The sequence below is a fragment of the Meriones unguiculatus genome, chromosome 19, assembly GCF_030254825.1.
Source record: "Meriones unguiculatus strain TT.TT164.6M chromosome 19, Bangor_MerUng_6.1, whole genome shotgun sequence".
Classification (NCBI taxonomy): domain Eukaryota; kingdom Metazoa; phylum Chordata; class Mammalia; order Rodentia; family Muridae; genus Meriones; species Meriones unguiculatus.
In genome coordinates, this window is record NC_083366.1 from 16,540,246 (window position 1) to 16,560,490 (window position 20,245).

The 20,245-nt window shown below is 49.4% G+C and overlaps 1 protein-coding gene across 1 annotated transcript; it reads right to left on the bottom strand.

The window, feature by feature from the left end:
• Positions 1-309: 309 nt before the first annotated feature.
• On the bottom strand, positions 310-18,515 carry Echdc3 (enoyl-CoA hydratase domain containing 3). Its single transcript, XM_021657968.2, has 5 exons — positions 18,266-18,515; positions 14,648-14,769; positions 12,453-12,550; positions 6,066-6,266; positions 310-1,119 (listed from the first exon to the last, which is right to left on the bottom strand). Exons 1-5 carry the CDS (start codon positions 18,433-18,435, stop codon positions 808-810), a joined length of 903 nt encoding a protein of 300 aa, XP_021513643.1. The 5' UTR covers positions 18,436-18,515; the 3' UTR covers positions 310-807.
• Positions 18,516-20,245: the final 1,730 nt, after the last annotated feature.

Sequence of the window (20,245 nt, forward strand, 5' to 3'; positions counted from 1 at the left end):
AAACAGAACAAAACAAAAACATGACTAGGGGAGCATTAGTCCAACTGGGGAATGGAGTGACTCGTGTCGCTCTGGGTTTTTCTCTAGAAATGTGTTCTGAGGAAGTCACCCTCAGTGGGTGGGCCCGTCTGGGTCCTCTCACTGTTCTGGTCTGCTTTTACCCTCCGGTTTAGTAGTAACTGGAGGGCCAGGGCACTCATTGGAAGAGAAGTGGCCCTTGCCATCTGCCCGTCAGGATGGACATACCGAGAGAATGTTTACCCTTTTCTTTTCTTAGCTCGTGGTGGGTTAGAAAAGAAACGACCCAGCTCTATAAATATTTAATTTATTCAAATCACATAAGATTGTTTCAAAGCCACCAGCACGACTATTTCCTGGTAGAATCAAGAAGATTTTTCAGTGTGGAGATGATCTCATGGAGACTTGAAATGTCCAACTTGTCACGAGCAACCAGAACGAACTCTGCCTTTTGGAGACTCCAGAAGGGCGGGGTTGGTAGCTTTCCTTCACGCCTCTCTGAACTGTCACCTGTGTATGCGCAGCCCCTCACTTCAGGTGCTGCAGACCCTTCGGAACCCCAGCTTTCTGTCATGGCCCCAGTGCACATTAACCTGGCCACTGACCCAGCGCTTCATCACTCCCCTGAATCCATTCCTTACAGAATCGTGGATTGCAATATAGATCATACACTGGGAAATCAATATCTCTGTTCTCTTAGAACAGAGAGGCAGCGGTACGATGGGGTGGAAAAACCGAGGGCTGGGGGACTTCCTAGCTAGCCATTCGCTTGGAACTCCTCGTGCTGGCTCAGTGTGTCCAGATGGGCTTTCTCTTCTGGATGAAGGCCTCGATTCCTTCCTGCCCATCCTGCAGGCCCAGGTTGTCCACCATGGCCTGGGAGGCGAGGTAGTATGCTGTTCTAAGGTCTTGCGGCAGCTGTTTGTAAAAGGTAGCCTTGCCCAGCGTGACCACGGAGCGGCTCAAGGAGGCGATCTTCTTCGCTATTCGCATGGTTTCTTCCTGCAGCTGCTCCTCTGGCACCACTTTGCTGATGAGGCCGTGGCGCAAGGCCTCCTGAGCAGAAATGGGCTCCCCAGTAAACAGCATCTCCAGGGCCACCTGGGGAGAGGGTGGGTGGGGTCGGTAAAGCTTCATATCCACGGCGTCCTCAGCCCCCACCTCTGTTTCCTAGTACTGGGAGAGTCCCTCTCTGATGTACCTACGGCCTCAGCCCAGGTATCTGCTTCCACAAATGACAGGGCATCTATCACCCTTGATGTTGTCACTACCCCTAACTCCCTACCAGAAAGAAGAACAGATTGTTCCAAGAGTCATGAAAAGACAAGTAGCCTGGAACGAGTGGAGTCCCCCCCCCCCCCAGGGCCTGGCTCCATGGATTTGATCTAGGGCCTGGCAGTTCAGGAGATTCCATCCAGCCCTTTAAAGGCCACACACAGAAAGGAGGCCTATCTGCTGGGAATCGCTGTGGCTGCTGCTGAAACTTGCTACTGCAACTGTAATTTCCACAAGAGCACATGCCCATGGGGGCCATTTCCCCAGCAGAACCCCACAGAGCGCCTTCTGTTCTGGGGACATGTGTGTTCCATTCATTATCCCCTGCGCTAGAAGATTGCCTTGCATTGTGCAAAAAACCTTCCATATTTATGAATGAATGAAGGAACGAATGAAGGAGAGCCTAGAAAGGCAAGCAGAGTATAAAGCATGGCTTGGCTGCTGCAAATCTAGGTTGAAAGCTGCCACAGTTTCCATCTGGCTGTCTCTTGGCTGTTCAGTCTTGGAATCTTTCACCACATTGTGGTGAGGGGAGACTTCCATGTCTGGCCTTTGGAATCTAGTTCCGGGCTGCAGTCAGGTTCTGATCTTTGAATTCCCTACCTCACATGAAGGACAGCGTAACAGAGACCATGGTGACCCTGCACGTGTCCCAAGAGTCTCAGCTGTTAAGGCAAAGAAGTGACAACAGGGAAAGAAGCAGGCAGAAGGCAAGGGACCACCGGCTGCTAGGTGCACCGGGATGGACACAGAGAAGAGGACTCAGGGGCCCTCTTAGGAACCAGGACATGAGGCTGAAGGAGGTCAGGGCACCCTGGTGTGTGCTCTTCACGAGTTTGAGGATAAACTATCAAGCGGCAGAGGATACAGTCCTCAGTATGCACCTGTGTCTACAATCCTGGATTCTCTCCCTTCAGCCCAGAAGACCAAGAGAGTATTAACGGGACCAACCCTGCACACTCAAGGAAGGCTCGCCCAGACCAAGGTCAAAGGCCACAGGACATGGCCTTCAAGCTCTGCCTTTGGTTCCTTAGTCATTCTGCCAAGGTCATGGTCCTCCCAAGGCCTGGGTTTCCTTCCTGCCTAATGGAGCTGGATGCTTTTTCAGCATGTTGGTGTACATACCTTTTGTTCAAGAGGGTGGTGGGTGACAGTCACTAGGGAAAGGCAGGGTGTTTTCCTAGCTAATTAGCACAACCTTAGCTTAGCACCCAAGCTTCCACGCTGTGTGTTCACAAGCGCTTCAGACGAGAAGGAGGACAGCCCCCCCTTCCCTAATTACCTCACTGCCAGTCAGGGTGGCACCTCTCCGTCACCCGAAGAAGCTGCTACGTCAGCAGTTCTTTATTCCAGGGGCTTCTGCGTTAAAAATAAGAAGAATCTGGGGCGTGGCTTAACCTGGACGCCAGATGATCTTATAGAAAGAGTTTTGGAGTCAGACACACCTGAGCATTTGGAACTGTGAGGGTCAAAGAAAGCAGCCCTTCAGGGCCTGCTGTGTGGTCTGCACACAGGAATGGGTGCCGTATTCTCCACGCTCTGTGGTATTACAGAGCAGTAAGTGGAGCAGCCAATGGTAGCAGCCGCGCTCTGACTGGAGGTGTCCGTGACTCTGATCCTGGCTTCTGGGTTTCACAGCGCCGGAGAAGTGTGTGTGTGTGTGTGTGTGTGTGTGTGTGTGTGTGTCTCACACATCTGTGAGGCCTGTGTGCCACAGCATTCCGGGGCTCTCTGCTTATCTTTTTGGTGAGCTCCATGACTTTGGTCTATCCAGGCTGCAAGAACAAAATGCCACACACTTCGTGGCTGAGAAGAAGCAGGAGCGGAGCACGATCTGGAGGTTGGAGAGTCCAAGTTCAAGGCTTCGGCAGAGAAACCTGCTCCCGGTTCAAAGACTGAACTATCACTGTGTCCTCATGTCCGGAGAAAGGGGTTAAGCCAGCCACCTGGCACGCCTGTCCTACAGGCGCTAATCCCGTCATAAGGGCGCTACCCTTGACCCAATAAGCACATCCCCAAGGCCCCACCTCCAACAGCTGTCACCTTGATGGCTAGGAACAAATCACTGCTAAATAGCATGTGTCATGTCTTACCCGGGGTCGTAGGAGGCAGGGGAGCTCTGGCCTGAGTGAGGATCTAAACCTCCAGCTTCTAAGTTAGCCCGAGTTAGCCTAGCGGGGTGTGCAAGCACACAGTCAAGTGGAAACAAGGCTTCCTACTGCTGAGAAGGCGCAGGTGTTGGGAAAGGGACAGACGCTACCTGAGATGCTGGCTCTGAGTTGTGTGGAGCCAGCCCTGGCTGGGGACGGGAACATTTGAAGCAGGCAGGGAATTTCCATGGTTCAATAAGGATGCATAATTGAATTCACTTCAAGAAAAGAAAGACTTTAACAATAAGGTGAAGGATTCATGTCCTGGCACAGTCCTATGCCTTTTGCCCAGTAGACAAACTGCAATCTTGTCTTCCAGGCACGGCGGAGCAGTTTCCTAGAGTGTCCAGCAGAGGGAACTAGAGTCCAACACATGCTATCCTAATCTGCGTGGAAAGGCCAGACTTCCAGTTTGCAAAAACACCTGCTTGCTTCTCTGTGACGAACAGCTGGACCCATGGTGACAGTCACCTATCACCAGCACATACGTGGACATGCGTGCACACACTTTTGAGTGTGTGCATGTGTGTGTGTGTTTAGAGGTCAGAAGTCAATCTTGGGTGCTGTTTGTCAGGAGCTTTCTGCCTTGTTTTCTGAGACAGGATCTCTCCGTGGATAGAAGCTGCTGGTTGCTTACACTGGCTGGTCCCTGAGCCTCGGGGATCCTTCTGTTTTGGCCTCCCCAGCTCTAGGGTCACAAGTACACACCACTAGGTCTGGCTTTGACAGGTGGGTTCTGGGGATGGGTCTCAGGTCCTTATGCCTCTGTGGCTGGCATTTTGCTGGCTGAGCCTTCTCCCCAGCCCCAGGACGGATTGTGTGGCTCATCTTTCAAGAAGGCCTGCTCTGTGACAAAAATATCCTTGGGAGGGAAAAAGCAATCCTGGTTCTCACAATGCCCTTGGCCCCTCACCTGCCACACTGTTGATCACGCAGTGTGGTTCCGAGAACTAGGCGTCCATGGAACTTACAGGATATTCTGGTCACATCTCTCCCCTTTCTTTTCAAAAACAAATGTAAAGTTTGATAAGCATGATGCAGTATGAAGTTTCTAGGAATTCTGATGAGCTGTGGGTTAGAAGGCTCGCTCTTTTTACCCACTTACTTAAATGCCTCTACAGACTTCCAGCAAGTCACCTGTTAGAAGAGGATAAACCAGGAAAGAAACTGCTTGCTGTGAAAGGCTTCATGGTTCTCTCTGCAGTTGCAAATCACAAGGGATTTGTAATGCATTTGGATTTAATGTCGGGGCACAAAGCAATAATGTAAGAAATACTAAATACGGATGGACTTAAGGCAAGTATCTACCTAAGACAATGAAAAAATGGAAGATGCTTGAGCAAACCATCCGCTCTTGTGGCGTGTAGCTCACTTCCAGCCTCTGGTCAGCACAGGTCTGGAGTTAACCACAGACTCCTTCCTGGAGCGCACATCTGTGCAAAAACTACCGAGGGAGGAAGAAATCCCCCCTGCGACTTCGTGGCTCTGCTGCTAGGTTCCCTTCGGGTCTGACTTCTCTAGTGTCTCAGGCGCGTGAGCCTCTGCTAATTTTTGTAGTGTTTTAAAAACAGATAATCTATTCTAGGGAGCAGCTCACTTCTGTGCTTGCCACATACACGATCTGATCTGCCCCTCCCTTTCCACGCCTCCCACGGAGAAGGGGACGCCTCTCTCCTGGAGCAGACACTGGGGTCTCCCACGTCAGGGATGCTCCCTAGATGCTATTCCGTGAGGCCGCGGAAGGAAGAAAGCTCTTCGAGGGGAATGGACCTGGCTGCCATCAGTCATGACGAGACAGCTCCGGCCGGGCATCCAGCGGCTTCTCGTGTCGACTCAGAGTCCGGACACGGCAGTGCTGGTCGAAGCACTGTAAACCCAGCACCGGAAACCACCGACTTCAAATCCTTTCTGGACTGAGAGGGATGATCAGGAAGTCATTAGCCAGAAACTCAGTCTCAGCCCCGAGACACTGGCACCAAGTCAGCACGCTGTTTACTGTGTCCCACGGGCAGCTGTTTAGTGTGACGTAACAAAACCGCTGCAACTGCATCTCAAGTAAGATTAGACAAAGTCTATGCTCTCCAGAGGATGGAAAACCCAAGTCATACTGAGGGACTTGTGGGATGGGAATGTGGCAAGTTCACAGGTTAACACACACACACAGGTTGGTGTTTGATGCTACAGAGGCACAGGCAGTGGGCTCTTGTCTGCCCAGCACAGAAGGAACAGTTGTGGCCTTTGGGCAGATCATCCAGTATAAAAGATAGAAGATACTGTGGTCTCTCTCTGTGTGTGTGTATGTGTGTGTCTGTATAAAAGCCAGAGGCTAATCTGGTGTGGTGTCTCAGGCACCGCCTACCTTGTTTGTGTGGAGGGGACAGGTCTCTCACTGGCCTGGAGTTCCCTGAGTGTCTAGGCTGGCTGGCCAGCAAGCCCCAGGATTCCTCCGTGGTGTCTGAATTCCCAGCATGGAAATTACAAGTGTGCCTCACCGCACCTGGCTTTCTTGTGTGGACTCTGGACCGAGCTCAGCTCTTGCTGCTTGGGTGTCAACCATCTTCCTGCCTTCCCAAAGGTACTTTTCCCAAGCTAATTCTGGAAACCCGTGAGCAGTTCCGTTACCTTTCTGGGCACCGCTCTCCCCAGGGCAACGGCGGGGGTGGAGCAGAAAAGTCCAACATTGACCCCAGGGGTGGCAAAAGAGGACTTGTCACTTGCCACGGCAATGTCGCAGCTGGCAACAAGCTGGCAGCCGGCCGCTGTGGCCAAGCCATTGACCATGGCAACGATGGGGACGGGGTGGTTCCGGATCAGCATCATGACCTGCGGGACAAACACACCCACTTCAGTTCCAGGCAGGTTACACGACTGCCTTGCCAGGGCATGGTTCTCCCGCGTCAGTTCACCAGAGTGTAGGCAGAAAGCGTAAACCCATCAGCTCGCATTCCATCTCCAGGACGAAGCAGACTGGACAGTCTGGGTCTTAGCAGGTTCCCTTGAGGAAAGAGCGAGGCTGGGTGGGCGGGGAGACATTGACCTAAGGCAAGAGCATGATGGGAAGTGGGTAGCAGCCAAGCCTGAGGCCATGTCCTCAAGGAGAGAGCCCGCTGGGTAGCTGTGGGGTCTGAGCCCACTCTTTCTGCCTCCCCGGCACCCCCCTGTGGGGTTTTGTTCCCGGGCAGCAAGCAAACCCCTACATAAATTGTCAGTTCTCAATAGCTCTGGACAGCCCTTGTGTTAAAAGTCTGAAATTGGCATCTGGTGCTTCCTTGGAAAATTAAGGTGGGAAGGGGACTTGAAGGCAATTTCCTTAGTAATTACTTCTTAAATTACTATGCTGCATAGCACACTCTCTCAATTCCATTCACTCGGGGAGGGGAGGCACCCTGCTGTCATAAAACTAAGCGAAATTCCTGAAACAGAGCCCTTGGCACAGGGAGAGGAGAGACAAAGGCGTGTTCCCGTGACCCCTAGCACCACAAAGGGCCAGAGCACTAACTTAGATCAGAAGCTTATTTTTTCATGACACTCTAAACAGATTGTGTTGCCATGGCAACCTCGATTTCTAAATTATTGCTCTTTGAACCTTGGCAAGTTGGGAGGGGAGACAGGGCCACATCTGGGCTTTTCCCCAAGGCAACATTTGAAAAAAATAAAAATAAAAATAAACGACCTTCACAGATTTGAAGAGTTTCGCCTGAGAAACTTGTCTTTTATATTCATGTGTTACCTTCCCCACCCCCAAAATAAGCACTTACACAGCCAGGCACTACATAAGGATGTTTTTGGTCAAGTACAAACTGTATGTGTGATGGCCGTCCTAGAGCATGTGATAGCTAGGTGGGAGGAAGGTCACTAGGTGAGGGCTTGCCTCACATGCGTGAGCTCCTCGGTTCAGGCCCCAGTAACACACACATACACACACGTGAGCGCGCACACACACACAAACGCACACACAGCCTGGCATGGGGGCTCTAGGGAGGTGGAGACAGGAGGATCCCTGGGGTCACTGGCCTGATGGTCTAGGCTAACTGAGGAGTTCCAGGCCAGTGAGAAACCCTGGTGGCCTGAGGATGGCATCTAGGCTGTCCTCTGGCTTCTGCAAACATTAACATGTACATGCACCCCTCCCCACATACACACACACACACATACTTGGTGACTTGAGTTCAATATCCAGAAACCATATAAAGGTGGAAGGAGAGATATGATTTCACAAAATTGTCTTTTGACTTCCGTGCGTGTGTCATGGATGAGTGCCCACACATACTGTGCACCCACACACAGAGATGGAGAGAGGAAGAATAATAAATTTAAACAATTTCTAAAAGTAAATGGTTACTATGGCTTGGCAAATGCTCTCTGAAAGTCCACATATTAACGATTTACCTCAGGGTGGTGTCATCAGGAGGTGACTGAACCGGTGAGAATTGGGACTTTGGGGAGGTCCTTAGGTCACTGGCACATTCCCTCAAAAGAAATTGGGGTGGGGCTGGAGAGATAGGTCGGTGGTTAGGAGCACCTGCTGCTCTTGCAGAGGACCCAGGTTCAGTTCCCAGCACCCGTGTGGTGGTTCACAACCATTTGTAACTCCAGTTCCACAAGTACTGATGCCCTCTTCTGGCCTCCTCAGACACTGCACACATATGGTTCACGTACATGCATGAGAACAGAACACTCGTACACATAAACTAAAAATATTTAAAAACTTTAAAGGACTTGTGTGCTCTTGATCGCACCCTTTCTCTCTGCTTCCTGGTTTGTAACATGGACAGTTCTCACTGACACGCAAGCCCTGCCACTGTCATCTGGTATCTTCAACAAGCTCAGAACAATAGAGCTACCAGATCTTTTTGTTTGTTTGTTTGTTTGTTTTCTTTATTTTTTGCTTGTTTGCTTGTTTGTTTTTGAGACAGGGTCTCACTACATAACCTGGCTGTCCTGGAACTCACTATGTAGAGCAGGCTGACCTTGAACTCACAGAGATGCACCTGCCTCTGCCTCCTGAGTGCTAAGATTAAAGGTGTACGCTACCACCACGCCCGGCCCCAAATCTTAAATTTGAATGTCAAAGCCTATCTTTTGAAATATAAACTCATTGCTTCACTGTTTCTTTATGGCAATATGAAGCTGACAAATCCACTGAAGTATAGCATTCTCCGTGAAGTGAAGCTTTCTAAGGAGGAAAATAAAACATCTGGGTGATTTAGAGCTTATATAGTGATCTGGAGCAAGCCTGCCAGGAGCTGATGCCCAGTCTATCATCTCCTCGTTGCCTAATGACTGTGAAGAAGCCATGTGACCCTTCAGTTGTCACAACACTGAGATGGGGATAATGTCAGCACCAAGCTAACACGTGACAGTTGGGTGAGTTAGCAAACCTGGGCTTAGAACACTGCCGGGCTTAGTAAGCAATCAGCGCTATAGTCATGTAATAGACACAGCTATAACATACCTGCAGAAGATAATGTAAACAATTATGTTTAATTAGGGAAAATATGTTAAATTAGGGGAAATCACTAACAGTGAATATAACAAAATAGTACCCTCCATGTTTCAGGATATTTGATCCCATTGTGAACCCCGAGGTTATGAACTGTAAAAACCTGTTTCTAATGGTGGTTTGGCTCAGTCTTTGATCTTAGAGCTGTCTGTTTGTTGTGCTGAGGCTCAGCCCTGGCACACACCTTTTATTCAAGAGCTTTCTGAAAACAGGATTAAATCAAGTTAAGAGGTCAAGAGGCGTAGCAAGTAACCAGCTGACAGGGAGGAAAGAAAAGGAGGGACATTGAGTTGAAAGGTATTTAAGACATCCTGGAGAAGAAAGGGCTTTTTCCGTCTGGGACTTGAGCTGAGTAGGAAGGCCAGCTGAGCTAGCAGGCTTTCACCCCAGCATCTGGCTCCTGAGTCTTTATTGGTAAAATCCAACACTTGGAATTTTGTTTTTAATAACAACACTTCTCTGGGTTTGTGTGCTTTTACTATGATAAGAGTATCTGACTTTTGTTTTTTTAATTTAAAAAATATTTCATAATGCATACTTACTTTCATCGATTAAAATATCTTAAATCAAGTCAGAAGGCAGTTTAGAAAAAGGCAAAGAGAACTCAGATGAAAAACAAGCCAGTCAGGCAGTGATGGCGCACACCTTTGATCCTGGCGCTGAGGAGGCAGAGGCAGGTGGATCTCTGTGAGTTTGAGGCCAGCCTGGTCTACAGAGTGAATTCCAGGACAGCCAGGGCTGCATGGAGAAATTCTACCTCAAGAAACAAAAGCAAACCAACCAACCAAACAAACAAGCAAACAACAAGATAAAAACAAAAACAAACAAACAAACAAGCCAGTTTAATCAAACCCTGGAAGTCAAGCGCTGGCACCGCCATTCCAGTCTTCCTGAATTAGGACTGTTTTGAGCCCTGACTTCTCCAAAAGGTGGCATCCACTGAATTCTGGCCTCATACGACAGCATAGCTGAGGGTTCAGCATTCTTTTCTCCCCACATTATTTTATTCTGAAGCAATGTACTCTCATGTCATTGGTGAGGAGAAGGAAGAAAGGAAGGCTCTCTGCGAGGTAAGACTCTCCAGCTGTCACTGGCTTGGAAGGAGAGAAAGCAGTGAGCCTCTAGGCTACCACAGAGCTTGTCACTCAGGCTCTTTCCATAACTAGTTCTTCACACTCCCATTCAGTTTGTCCTCCTCCTGACTTGTGAATAATTGGCTGTCAGGAGGTCTGCAACAAATGTGCTCTAGCTTGCGGAGGGCAAGCCAATGCAGAGATTTCTCTCTGCCTTTTAGAAGCCAGCTGTCCCGTGCCTGAACCCAACAGGGAAGCATTTAGCTCACTCTGTTCTAGTCTGCTCTCCGACCGCACCAGGAAACTGAAATTTTACACAAGTCCCTGGTGTTCACGTTTGCCCGAGGTGATTAGAATTTCATAGAATTAGTGTTAAAGAACAGCACTCAGGGTGAGGGCAATGGCTCAGTGGTTAAAAGCTTGTGTTGCTCTTGTAGAGTTTCGTTCCCAGCTCACAACTGGATGGCTCACCCTGCTTGTAACTCGACTTCCAGGGGATTCAGTGACTGGCTTCTGTGGGCGCCTGTAGTCGTGTGCACATGCCCTACACACAGACACACAGACACACAGACACACACACACACACACACATAAAGAAATTGTCAAAAAAAAAAAAAAAAAGCCAGTAGCCTTGCATTCTTGTTTGGTTTTGAGGACTAAGTCCTATTTACCCACTGCATCTTTTCTGATGAGCCAGAGGCATGAATGGGTAGAAGCTTCCACGAAAGCTGGCCTTCACATTCTGAAGAAGCCCAGACTCCCATGTAGCCCTCTGCTAAACCTGCTCAGGTCTCTGTTCATTCGGATTTCACAGCAGAGTGCTAAGAACAAGCAGTATACAGGTTCCTTTAGATATTTTCTATTTTAGCCAAATATACTGGGAATTGGTAGAAAATGATTTTTCCCCCACTATTGTGCACTGAACTCAGGACCTTCTGCATGATAGGCAGATGCTTTACCAGTGAGCTCCATCCCCAATGGGCAAATGGTTTTGAAGGCATCAAACATTGGCAAACCAAAGAGTAAAGTACCATGAAAGCACTGCTAACTATGAAACAAAAGGTCTAAATCTTTTGTTTGTTTTGTCAGGCAAGTGGGGCACACTTATAATCCTAGTGCCTGGCTGGTGGAGGCAGGAGGATCAGGGGTTGAACACTAGGCTTGCCAATATAACAACTTTGAGGCTAGCCTGAGCTACTTGAGACCCTGTTTCTAAAACAAACAACACCCTAAGTCCTAACTCTAGTTTGTTCCTACTTGTCCCTAAAACTGAAAACGAATCACTCTTTCATTTTCGTCTTCCCATGAGAAAGTGGTAATTGTATGTGCTTGCTGGGTTGTGGAATGGCAGAGGAGACAATCTGTGCTCTGGCATGTGGCTGAGCGGCTGCAGAGTTGGCTCAGTCAGTGAAGTGCTCACTGTGCAACCGTGAGGACCTGAGTTTGGCTCCTAAGTGCACCTGTAATCCCAGTGCTGAGGAGGCGGAGACTGGAGGATTCTGAGGCTACAATGGACAGCCAGTCTCGCCTGATTCCGAGCTTTAGGTTCAACGAGAGACCAATATCAAAAACTAAGCAGCTGAGAAAGACACTCGATGTCAGCCTCTGACTAGGAAATAAAGTTGAAGAGGTTACTTTTCTCCTTTGGATGTAATAACGTTTTCATAAATGCATGGATGCTGTTTGCCTACTCAGGACTCCCCATACTTGCCTGGTAAGTACCTCATGGACTGAGCTATGTTCCAGGCTTAGTTTAAATATTAAAAAAATATATGTCATTATAATCTTAGGTTCTTCCTCCTTAAACACATGCCCAACTTTTATCTCTTTTTCAAAACCAGTGTACCAACGCACCCCAACAATCCTGTGGATGGCACTTCTGGGTACATTATTTTATTCTGTTGGCACATACAGTGAGTAGCAAATCATAGTTACCTTTTGGCTTTTCTCTCTCTCTCTCTCTGTGTGTGTGTGTGTGTGTGTGTTTTGTATGTGTGTGTGTACATATCCAGAGAAGGATGTCTGTTATCTCGCTCTACCATTCTGTCCCACTCCCTTCAGCCACAGCCTCTCACTGAATCCAGAGAACTCACTGGTTTTTGGTTAGTCTGGCAGCCGGCAAGCCTCAATGAGCCTTCTGCATCTACATCCCCGACAGGTGCATGCTGGGAATCCAAACGCAGGTCCTCATGATTGCACAGCAAGCACCCTCACCACTGAGCCATCTCCCTGGCCCGTATGGTCACTCCTTCCAGGTCTAAACCAAATAATTGCTTGTATGAAGGACTCACAGCTAACCACAGAGCTTCCCATAACTGAAACCCACTTCTCTACCGAGCAGGCCCCATGGATAGACTCTTCTCTGAAGCTAGAAGGCCACCTCAAACAGCAGTGGTTTTCATGCTTATGATGCTGGCTGTCTCCCTGGCTTACCTCAGAACAGGTCTGAAATACTTCGGTGTGATAATCACGGCCTCGTGCACCTGTCAGCTCCTTCAAATCATGCCCAGATGAAAACACAGGGCCCTCAGCTGCGAGTGTTTCCAGTTGAGAAAAGAAAAAAAAAAGTTAACAATCAGAGGCAGAAAAATGGCAAAACGCAGTGACTCGAGAAGGCTGTGGGATCAGTGCTTTTTATGAAGCTCTGTCTGGTCTGATGATTTTATTTTTGCACTCAGTCTGGCCTAAGTATATCGACTTGTGCTGGTCCTTTGAAATCCGCCATGCCTGAAACAGTGCCCCTATCATCCAGTGAGGTCAGAGTGTGAACAGAAACGTGGGTGCCACTTGGATCCAGCTCTTGATTTTACAGAAAGGAGCCGAGGATGTGGCTCCCGTCATTATCCTTAACAACCAAGTGTCACTCCCCTGATAAGCTGAGAATATTTCCTCCCATTTCCCTTGTGACAGGCAATGTTATCTTGCTTTTACAAGTGAGAAAGTGGTGTTGGTAAGATGTTAGCAGCCTTTTCTTGTCCAGCTTACCCTCGTATGTCTGCTGCAGGCTCCCAATTCCAACTTCTTAGCCCTTCACCATATAAAACAGTTGAAAACTTCTGTTTGGCTATCGTTAAAAAGGGAGCCCTGACTGTTTCAGGAGACACTGAGGCATAAACAAGGCATCAGCAAACAATGCCTGCTGTATTTTTCTAGGGTGCATGAAGATGCTGGGGTGACTTTTATTAATGCCATTGCGGTATGTATGAAGTGACAGTTTTATCTTTTTAAGAATTTACTTCTGCTGAGTGGTGATGGCGACACGCCTTCTGTCTCAGCACTTGGGAGGCAGAGGCAGGGGGATCTCTGTGAGTTTGAAGCCAGCCTGGTCTACAGAGTGAGTTCCAGGACAGCCAGGGCTACACAGAGAAACCCTGTCTTGTGTACGTCCCTCTGTGTGAGTAGGCACACGTGAGTGCAGGTGGCTTTGGGGACTAGAGGCCTTGAATCTTCTGGAGCTGGAGTTATGGAGGGTGGTTGTGAGCCGCCCACCATGTGTGCTGGGACCCAGCTCAGGTGCTCTTCAAGAGCAGCAACTGCTTCTGAACCACTGGCTACCTCTTCAGCTCCAAAATACTTCAATAAAAATTTCCCGCAGAGGGTCTAGAGAGATGGCTTAGTGGTTAAGATCACTGGCTGCCCTTCCACAGGACATGGGTTTGTATTCCAGCACCCACAAGGCAGCTCACAACTGTCTGTAATGCCAGAAGATAAGCTCCTCTGGCCTCTGCAGGCACCAGGCATGCAAGTCACCACAGACATGCATGCCGTCAAAACTTTTTAAAAAAATACTGGAAAAATAAAGGGGAGAAATGGACAAAAGGGCACACTTTTGGCACTATTAAAGATGAGAGTGCAGATTTAGATATGAGCAAGATTTACCAAACAGAAGTGACAAACCAATTGGCTGTTCCACAGCCTGCTTGCTAGCTGCCAGTGATTTACGGATGGGCACAGTGATTAAAGCCATCTTATAAGGACCATGAAGAAACTGAGTTTCTATTTAAAATTCTGTGTGTGTGTGTGTGTGTTTCTGAGGATTGCGTGCTACCAAGTGCTCTACCACTGAGCTGTGTCCCATCCCTGATTCTTTGATCTTGTGTGCATGTGTGTGGTGAGGTACAAATGTGCATGTTGGGGTTAGGGCACAATCTCAAGTGTTACTGCTCAGGTGCTCCCGTTTTTTCCCTGACACAGGGTCTCTCATTGGCCTGGAACTTCACCAAGTAGTCTAGCCTACTTTGCTAGCGAGCTCCAGGGGGGTCACCTATCTTTGCCTTGAATCCCCCCATGTCTGGGGTTATAGACTTGCAATACTACACCCAGCTTTTTATGTGGGCATGGTACTTGTGAGGCTACTGGCTCTACCAACTGAGCCTTCTCCTCAGCTCCAAGACCGTCTGATTTTGATGACAAGAAGAAGTCATGAGCTTCCTGAGCAAAGGTCTTTGCTGCAATCCCCACAGCTAACAAGGGCTGAGCCCAGAGCCTCACAGAAGTTTTCAATGCTCTTCAAAGGAGGTCAGAACTGTTCTCCAGTTAAATGAGGAGTGAGTCCTGGCTCACAAACACACTTTGAGAAAACTTATGTGGCCACCATGGACCACTAACGACAGGTGTCGGACAAATACCTGAGATTATAATGACTCTCAGGTCTTTGCTTTCAGCTTCGTGAAGGATGTCACTTCGGAGAGATTTCAGCATGGCCAGTGACAGTGCATTCCTCTTCTTGGGATTGCTTAAGACAATGTTCCTGCGGAAAGCATTTGATAGTCCCTGGGTCATTCGCCAGTCAAAACAAGCGTGGACCCCTGCAATTCCTTTCTAATTTAGGAGCAATTTTGAAACCCAAGAATAGAGAACTGCCAGGGCTTGGTGCCAATTTAAAGGGTCTGTCAGTGCTCTGGAGTGATAGCTGAGTCAAAACAAGAAAAAAAAAAAAAAAACAGAAAAGAAAAAAAGAAAAAAAAAGATGACTAGAAAGGTAGGCTAGCCTCCCTAGGCCCTTGATTTGTTTTTGAGCTTTTCTTTCTCTTTCTCTCCTTTCTTTCTTTTGTTCTTTCGTTCTTTCTTTCTTTCTTTCTCTCTCCTGCCACCTCCACAGTCCCCAAATCATCTCTGCCTGTAGGAGATGTGAGTTTTGGGTTACAGTGGCAGGGCTAGGTGACTCTGACAAGCAGGCCCTACCTGCAGCTTTTTTCCAGGCTGTGTCCTTTAGAATGAGGTTAGGAAAGGAGCCAAGCATGAAAAAGTGGCCCCTCGGCAGCTCCTCTCACCATGCTAAAGAAAAGGCAGTTGGGGGAGGGGGGAGCGGCTGCCAGCAAGTGCCTATTGCAGCTTTTGTGAGGGCTGTAAGTCTGCAGGATAATTTGAGCCATCTGCGAACAGAGGACCTACAAAGAGCAGACGAACAAACCCATACAACAGATGCAGCATGTCGCAGAGAGCCGGCACCCAAAGGGCCCCTTCGCTATTTTAAACTCGCCCGTACTCAGAATAAAACAACTTGTGCTGTCCTCCTACAGCCTTACATAGAAATGTCTTAGTTTTGCTGTCCTAAGAACCAAGACAGATTCTCGCTACAGGCTTTGTATTTCCTATCAGTATTTTCCCCAGTCCCACAGTCTCTAAGCCTTCTTTATTCTCTTCTGAATACGGTATTTTATTGGTACATGGTCAATTGGATCCTCCATAAACAACATTTAGGAGAGTTTTTTTTTTTTTTTTTTTAACAACTTTGAGGACTAAATTTATCTCAGCACAATAAGAATAATCACTCCTTTTGGGATTCTGTTTCAGTTTTACTGCCATTACCTGTAACCTTGCAGTAGAATGAGTGTGCACGCGGGAAACACTGTCACCCCAAGGCTGGGGACATGGCTCAGGCAAGTCCTCGCTTTGCAAGCATGAGGACCTGCGTTCCATCTCTAGAGTTATCTTTTTTTTTTTTTTTTTTTGAAGTGGGGCATTGTGACATGTACTTCGAATCCTAATCCTGGGGAGGTGGAGACAGACTCCAGGCCAGTGGGAAACCCATCTCAGAAGAGAGGTGGACAGCATGGAGCGGCCTTCTGGCTTCTACACAGACATGCCAGGGACATGTGCATGTGAGAGCACACGCCCAAACACACGCTCGCACAAGCCGCCAACCCAGCTTAAATGAAGTTCTAAGGCCTTAGGCAAAACTGCACAAAAAGATTCCAACCCAAATGGGCTCGCTCTTTGGTGGTAGCTGTTCGTGTGAGTCTCACTAATCCTTCCAGACGCACTGTCAGACAGCCCTCACTCGCAACCCCACACGCAGACTTCTTTTCCCACCACGCCACCGACACCCTTCTCAGCGGCCACCCCCTGAGTGCCAGGACCAGATGCTCGGGCGGCCTGCACCACACGCCCCTTTTGGAAACAGTCTTCTCTGGGGAGGGGCCATGCTTCTCTAGCCTTTTCTGGCCTTCCTTTACGGGCTCCCAGGTTCTGGCAGGAGACACTCAGCCTTCCATCTTTGCCCTCTCTCTGTCCATGCACACTTCTCAGACGACCTCACCGGTGGCGACTCCTCCCTCTGTGCTGACACGTCCTGGTCACCCTCCCTAGTTCAAGCTTCTCTCTAGAGCCCCATATCTGTGTGCTTGCCATGATGTTCTTCTGGACTGCCATGAAGGTGTGCACTTTGCGTATTTTCCTGTCCCCGCTCAGCCACCCACGCTGGAGCCTGAAAGTTATTTCACATTGCTGCATAGCCATTTCACAGGGCGTCCACCTTGCAGTCCTTGTGTGATTTAGGGACGATGAATGCAGAGTGTCTGACACAGCTCTCATTCCACAGCCGCCCCTCGTGGTATGGCGGCCCTATCGCGCTGGGCACGGCTTTGAACAGGGACCCTTGACACGACTGAGCCGCACCAGTCCATCTGCTTAGAGCTTACCATGGCACTGCTTGAATGCCCGACTCGGGGGGGAGACTCTTGATCCACGATTCCTATGATTCACACCCAACTGGCCTCATCACCTCCTCCTCTGATTCATTCCTGATTCGTGTTTAATTCAAAAGGACTCAGTCTCCTACCTACCTTTTGTCAGAATTTCTGATTAGATAGGAGCAGACTTCATTTTAGGGGCAGAGGGGCTTGGTCGTCCTATGTAGCCCAGGCTAGCCTTGAACTTGCTATGTAATCCTGGCAGGCTTTGAATGCAGGATCCTCCTGCTTCAGCCTTCTAGGTGGTGGGATTAGAGCCTGTGCCACAACACCCAGCCTATGACCGTAGGATCAGAAGCAGAGCTGCCCCAGTGTGGGCTCGCCTCTTCAGAGCCCTGGCTTTCTTTCAGAGTGTCTCTATCTCTGATGACAGGCAAGTTGTCCACAGGAAACGGGATTACTTTAGTTACTGAGCTCCCCAAACGCCTAGCCCCCGTGGTGAGCATCCATGGACCCACAGTTGTCTGTAGGGAGCTAGGGGACAGACAGAAGACGGGCATTCAGGACGGGTGTCTGCAGAGCTGTGTGCTTAGTCCCTTAACGGCAGCAGCTGTAGGGAGGGGTGAGGGGAAGATGTGGGAAAAGCAGAAGGCCAGAGGCGGGCTCTGGGGAACACACAAAGTTTGGGTGAGGATTATGAAGTCAGACACGGCCTTCTAGGATTAAGAAGGTCTGTTTAAACAGCTCCATCTGAGACTCTTAAACATGGAAACACAGCTCCTTTCTCAGCCTTGTCCTGACCAGGCCAGCGTCAAGCCTGGAAAGGATCTCCATTACTCTGTGTTCCAGCTTGTGCACTGACTCATGTTTAAGGCTTTTAGGTTGTGACACCGAAGGGCAGAGATCAGGGCGTGTGCCCTTTATCCTTACTTCCTGACCTACCCCCACCCTGCTTTTCAGCATGCGCTCACCCAGGAGCCTGCCTAACGATCTCTCTTGTGACAGGTTTTCTGCGAGGCCACGGCAACAGCAGGTGGGATGCAAATGCTGCCCACGCCAGCAAAGATTCGGAAATGACTGGGTAGCTAAGCATGGTCGCCCAGTTAGGGGCCAGCAGGCGGTTTTCACTTACAGCCCTCACATATGCCGAGGGAAGGGACACCTGTAAACTTAGTATGCAAGACTCCCTCCACTAAAGATGTCATCTTTTCGAGATGAATCGAGAAGACGAGCAGTGACGGATAACTCAGGATTCAGTGGCGGCGAGGCCTGTTTATCCCGAGTCCTGGCGCCCAACTTGAGGGAGAGCCCTGGCACTGCCCGCGGGCTGACCTGATTCCGTCCTGCTGTCGCGTGCTGGTGGGCCTGGGTTCCGACTCCGGCCGCGCGGGTGCTGCTGACCCCGGGCTGCAGAAGCCGACGGAGAGAGGGGCCCACGGGCTGCGCCAGAGCCAGCTGGGCCCCTTCGCCCCAAAGGCCCGCAGGCCGGCGACCACCACCATTGCAGCCAAGGAACAGGAACGACCTGCAAGCGGCCTAGGCCTCAGGTTTTCTTTCCTTTCCAGACCTGACCGCACAGAGCCCCGCCCTCGGGGCCCCACCCCCCAGACCCCGCCCCCTGTGGCCTCCTGGAGCATTCCGCCCCCGGAGCCACGCCCCTGAACCCCAGGGCTCCTGTCCCGCCCATAGAGTAGGCCACTAACTTGAAACTCTGACCAGTTCCAGCGGTTTGTTTGGTTTAGTGAGGCTGTGACAGAGTTTAAGGGAGGGGAGAACCGGGACAGCTCGTTTCTTTGTGCAGTGACACCAGGAATGTGCCGGATGTTGTGAAATGCGTGTCACCGGGTGACGAGTGGCAAGGCTATGTTCCACATTGCTTACGCCCACGCCTCCCACAGGAAACACTCCCATGCCTCGTGGGTGATCCCGGATCACAAGGAGTATTTAGCCCACCACGACTTTAATGTTTTGCATCTTCTTCCCGCGCAGACGCGGGAGGCCCTTAATTATAGCTTGGGCTTTCCACGTTCACCCAGGGGAAGCCGGGACTCCTTTTCAGGATCCTAGTGGAGAAATGAGAGGCACATCCCACAGTGGAAGGCTTTAAATAAAGGGAGACTAGCCTCCTTGCTTTTTGGTAATTCTTGCAAGTGTAGGTGTTTGTGGGAGACACAGAATAAACAATCTTAGCGCAGGATTGCGTTGCCTCTAGAGGGAGGAGCCTGCACCCTTTCCCACGCGGTTTTTGCAAAGGATAACAGTGTACAAATTACAGCTAGTAAGTCTCAGAAAGTAGACAAATTCACAAGTGTTAGGAAGCTCCTGAAACATATAAGATCCATAAGGCCCCTCTCCAAGTTTTTATTAGAAGTAACAGTTGTTAGACAAACTAGACTGTTCTATAAGCTGATCCACCTGCAAGGCATTCCAGGAGCTCCAGGGATGCAGCCTCTGTGAGTTTTCACCTGTGCTGATGTGGGGTTTTAATAGATGAAGCTGCTTTTGGGTCATCCATGTTCCTGCAGAGGAGCTCCTCACCCCTCCTTCTGTAGGTAACTCCAGTACACTTACTGCTCTCCTAAGCTAGCATTGGGTACAATCATTTCTGTGAATGTCTGTGAATGTCTCTAGGAAAAGCCACACAGAGGCTGTTTGTTTTGAGACAGGGTCTCTCTATGCAGCCTTGGCTGTCCTGGAACTTGTTCTGTAGACCAGGTTGGCCTTGAACTCACAGAGATCCTCCTGTCTCTGCCTCCTGAATGCTGGGATTAAAGGCATGTACCACCACTGATCACAAAGAGCTGTTAATAATACACAAGGGTTTAAAATGAACGAAGCCCTCGTTCTCAGCATGTACAAGACACTATTTTGAAATAGCATTTAAGATTCCCCCTCCACCCTTCGTTCCTCCATTTCCTTAACATTTGCTCTCTCCAGGAGGCTGGATTATTCTTTGTTTCAGTGAAGAAACCCAGGATCCAGTGGAATTCAAGAGTTCAGAGGGTTGCAGTTCTTAACTTCTGAGTTTTTAAAGCTTGGCTTTTAGGGATAGGGGAGAACAAAGCAAGTGTAACATGTTGGCCTTGTCTTGTTAGACCAAACAAAGGGTAGAGCTGGCCCATGAGCTTTATTGAAATGATCTCCCTTCCCTTAGGAGTGTGGTGTGAGCAAATCCAGCAGCAGGAAGCAGTGAGGCTCACCCTCCAGGTCACGTGTGCCTAGAACACCAGGCGGAGTGCCAAGGGTTGGTGCCAGGGAGGTTGTCTGTGGTAGAAAAGGCTTCCAACCTGAAGCTGGATTCAGATTTAGGGC

Excerpts from the sequence above, each read along its gene's own strand:
- Echdc3 (XM_021657968.2), bottom strand. The coding sequence starts at position 18,435 with ATGGTGGTGGTCGCCGGCCTGCGGGCCTTTGGGGCGAAGGGGCCCAGC. Across the intron at positions 12,551-14,647 it reads GAGAGTCATTATAATCTCAG|CTGAGGGCCCTGTGTTTTCA; the intron begins GTATTTGTCCGA and ends AAACACTCGCAG. Across the intron at positions 1,120-6,065 it reads GGAGAGCGGTGCCCAGAAAG|GTGGCCCTGGAGATGCTGTT; the intron begins GTAACGGAACTG and ends CCCTCTCCCCAG.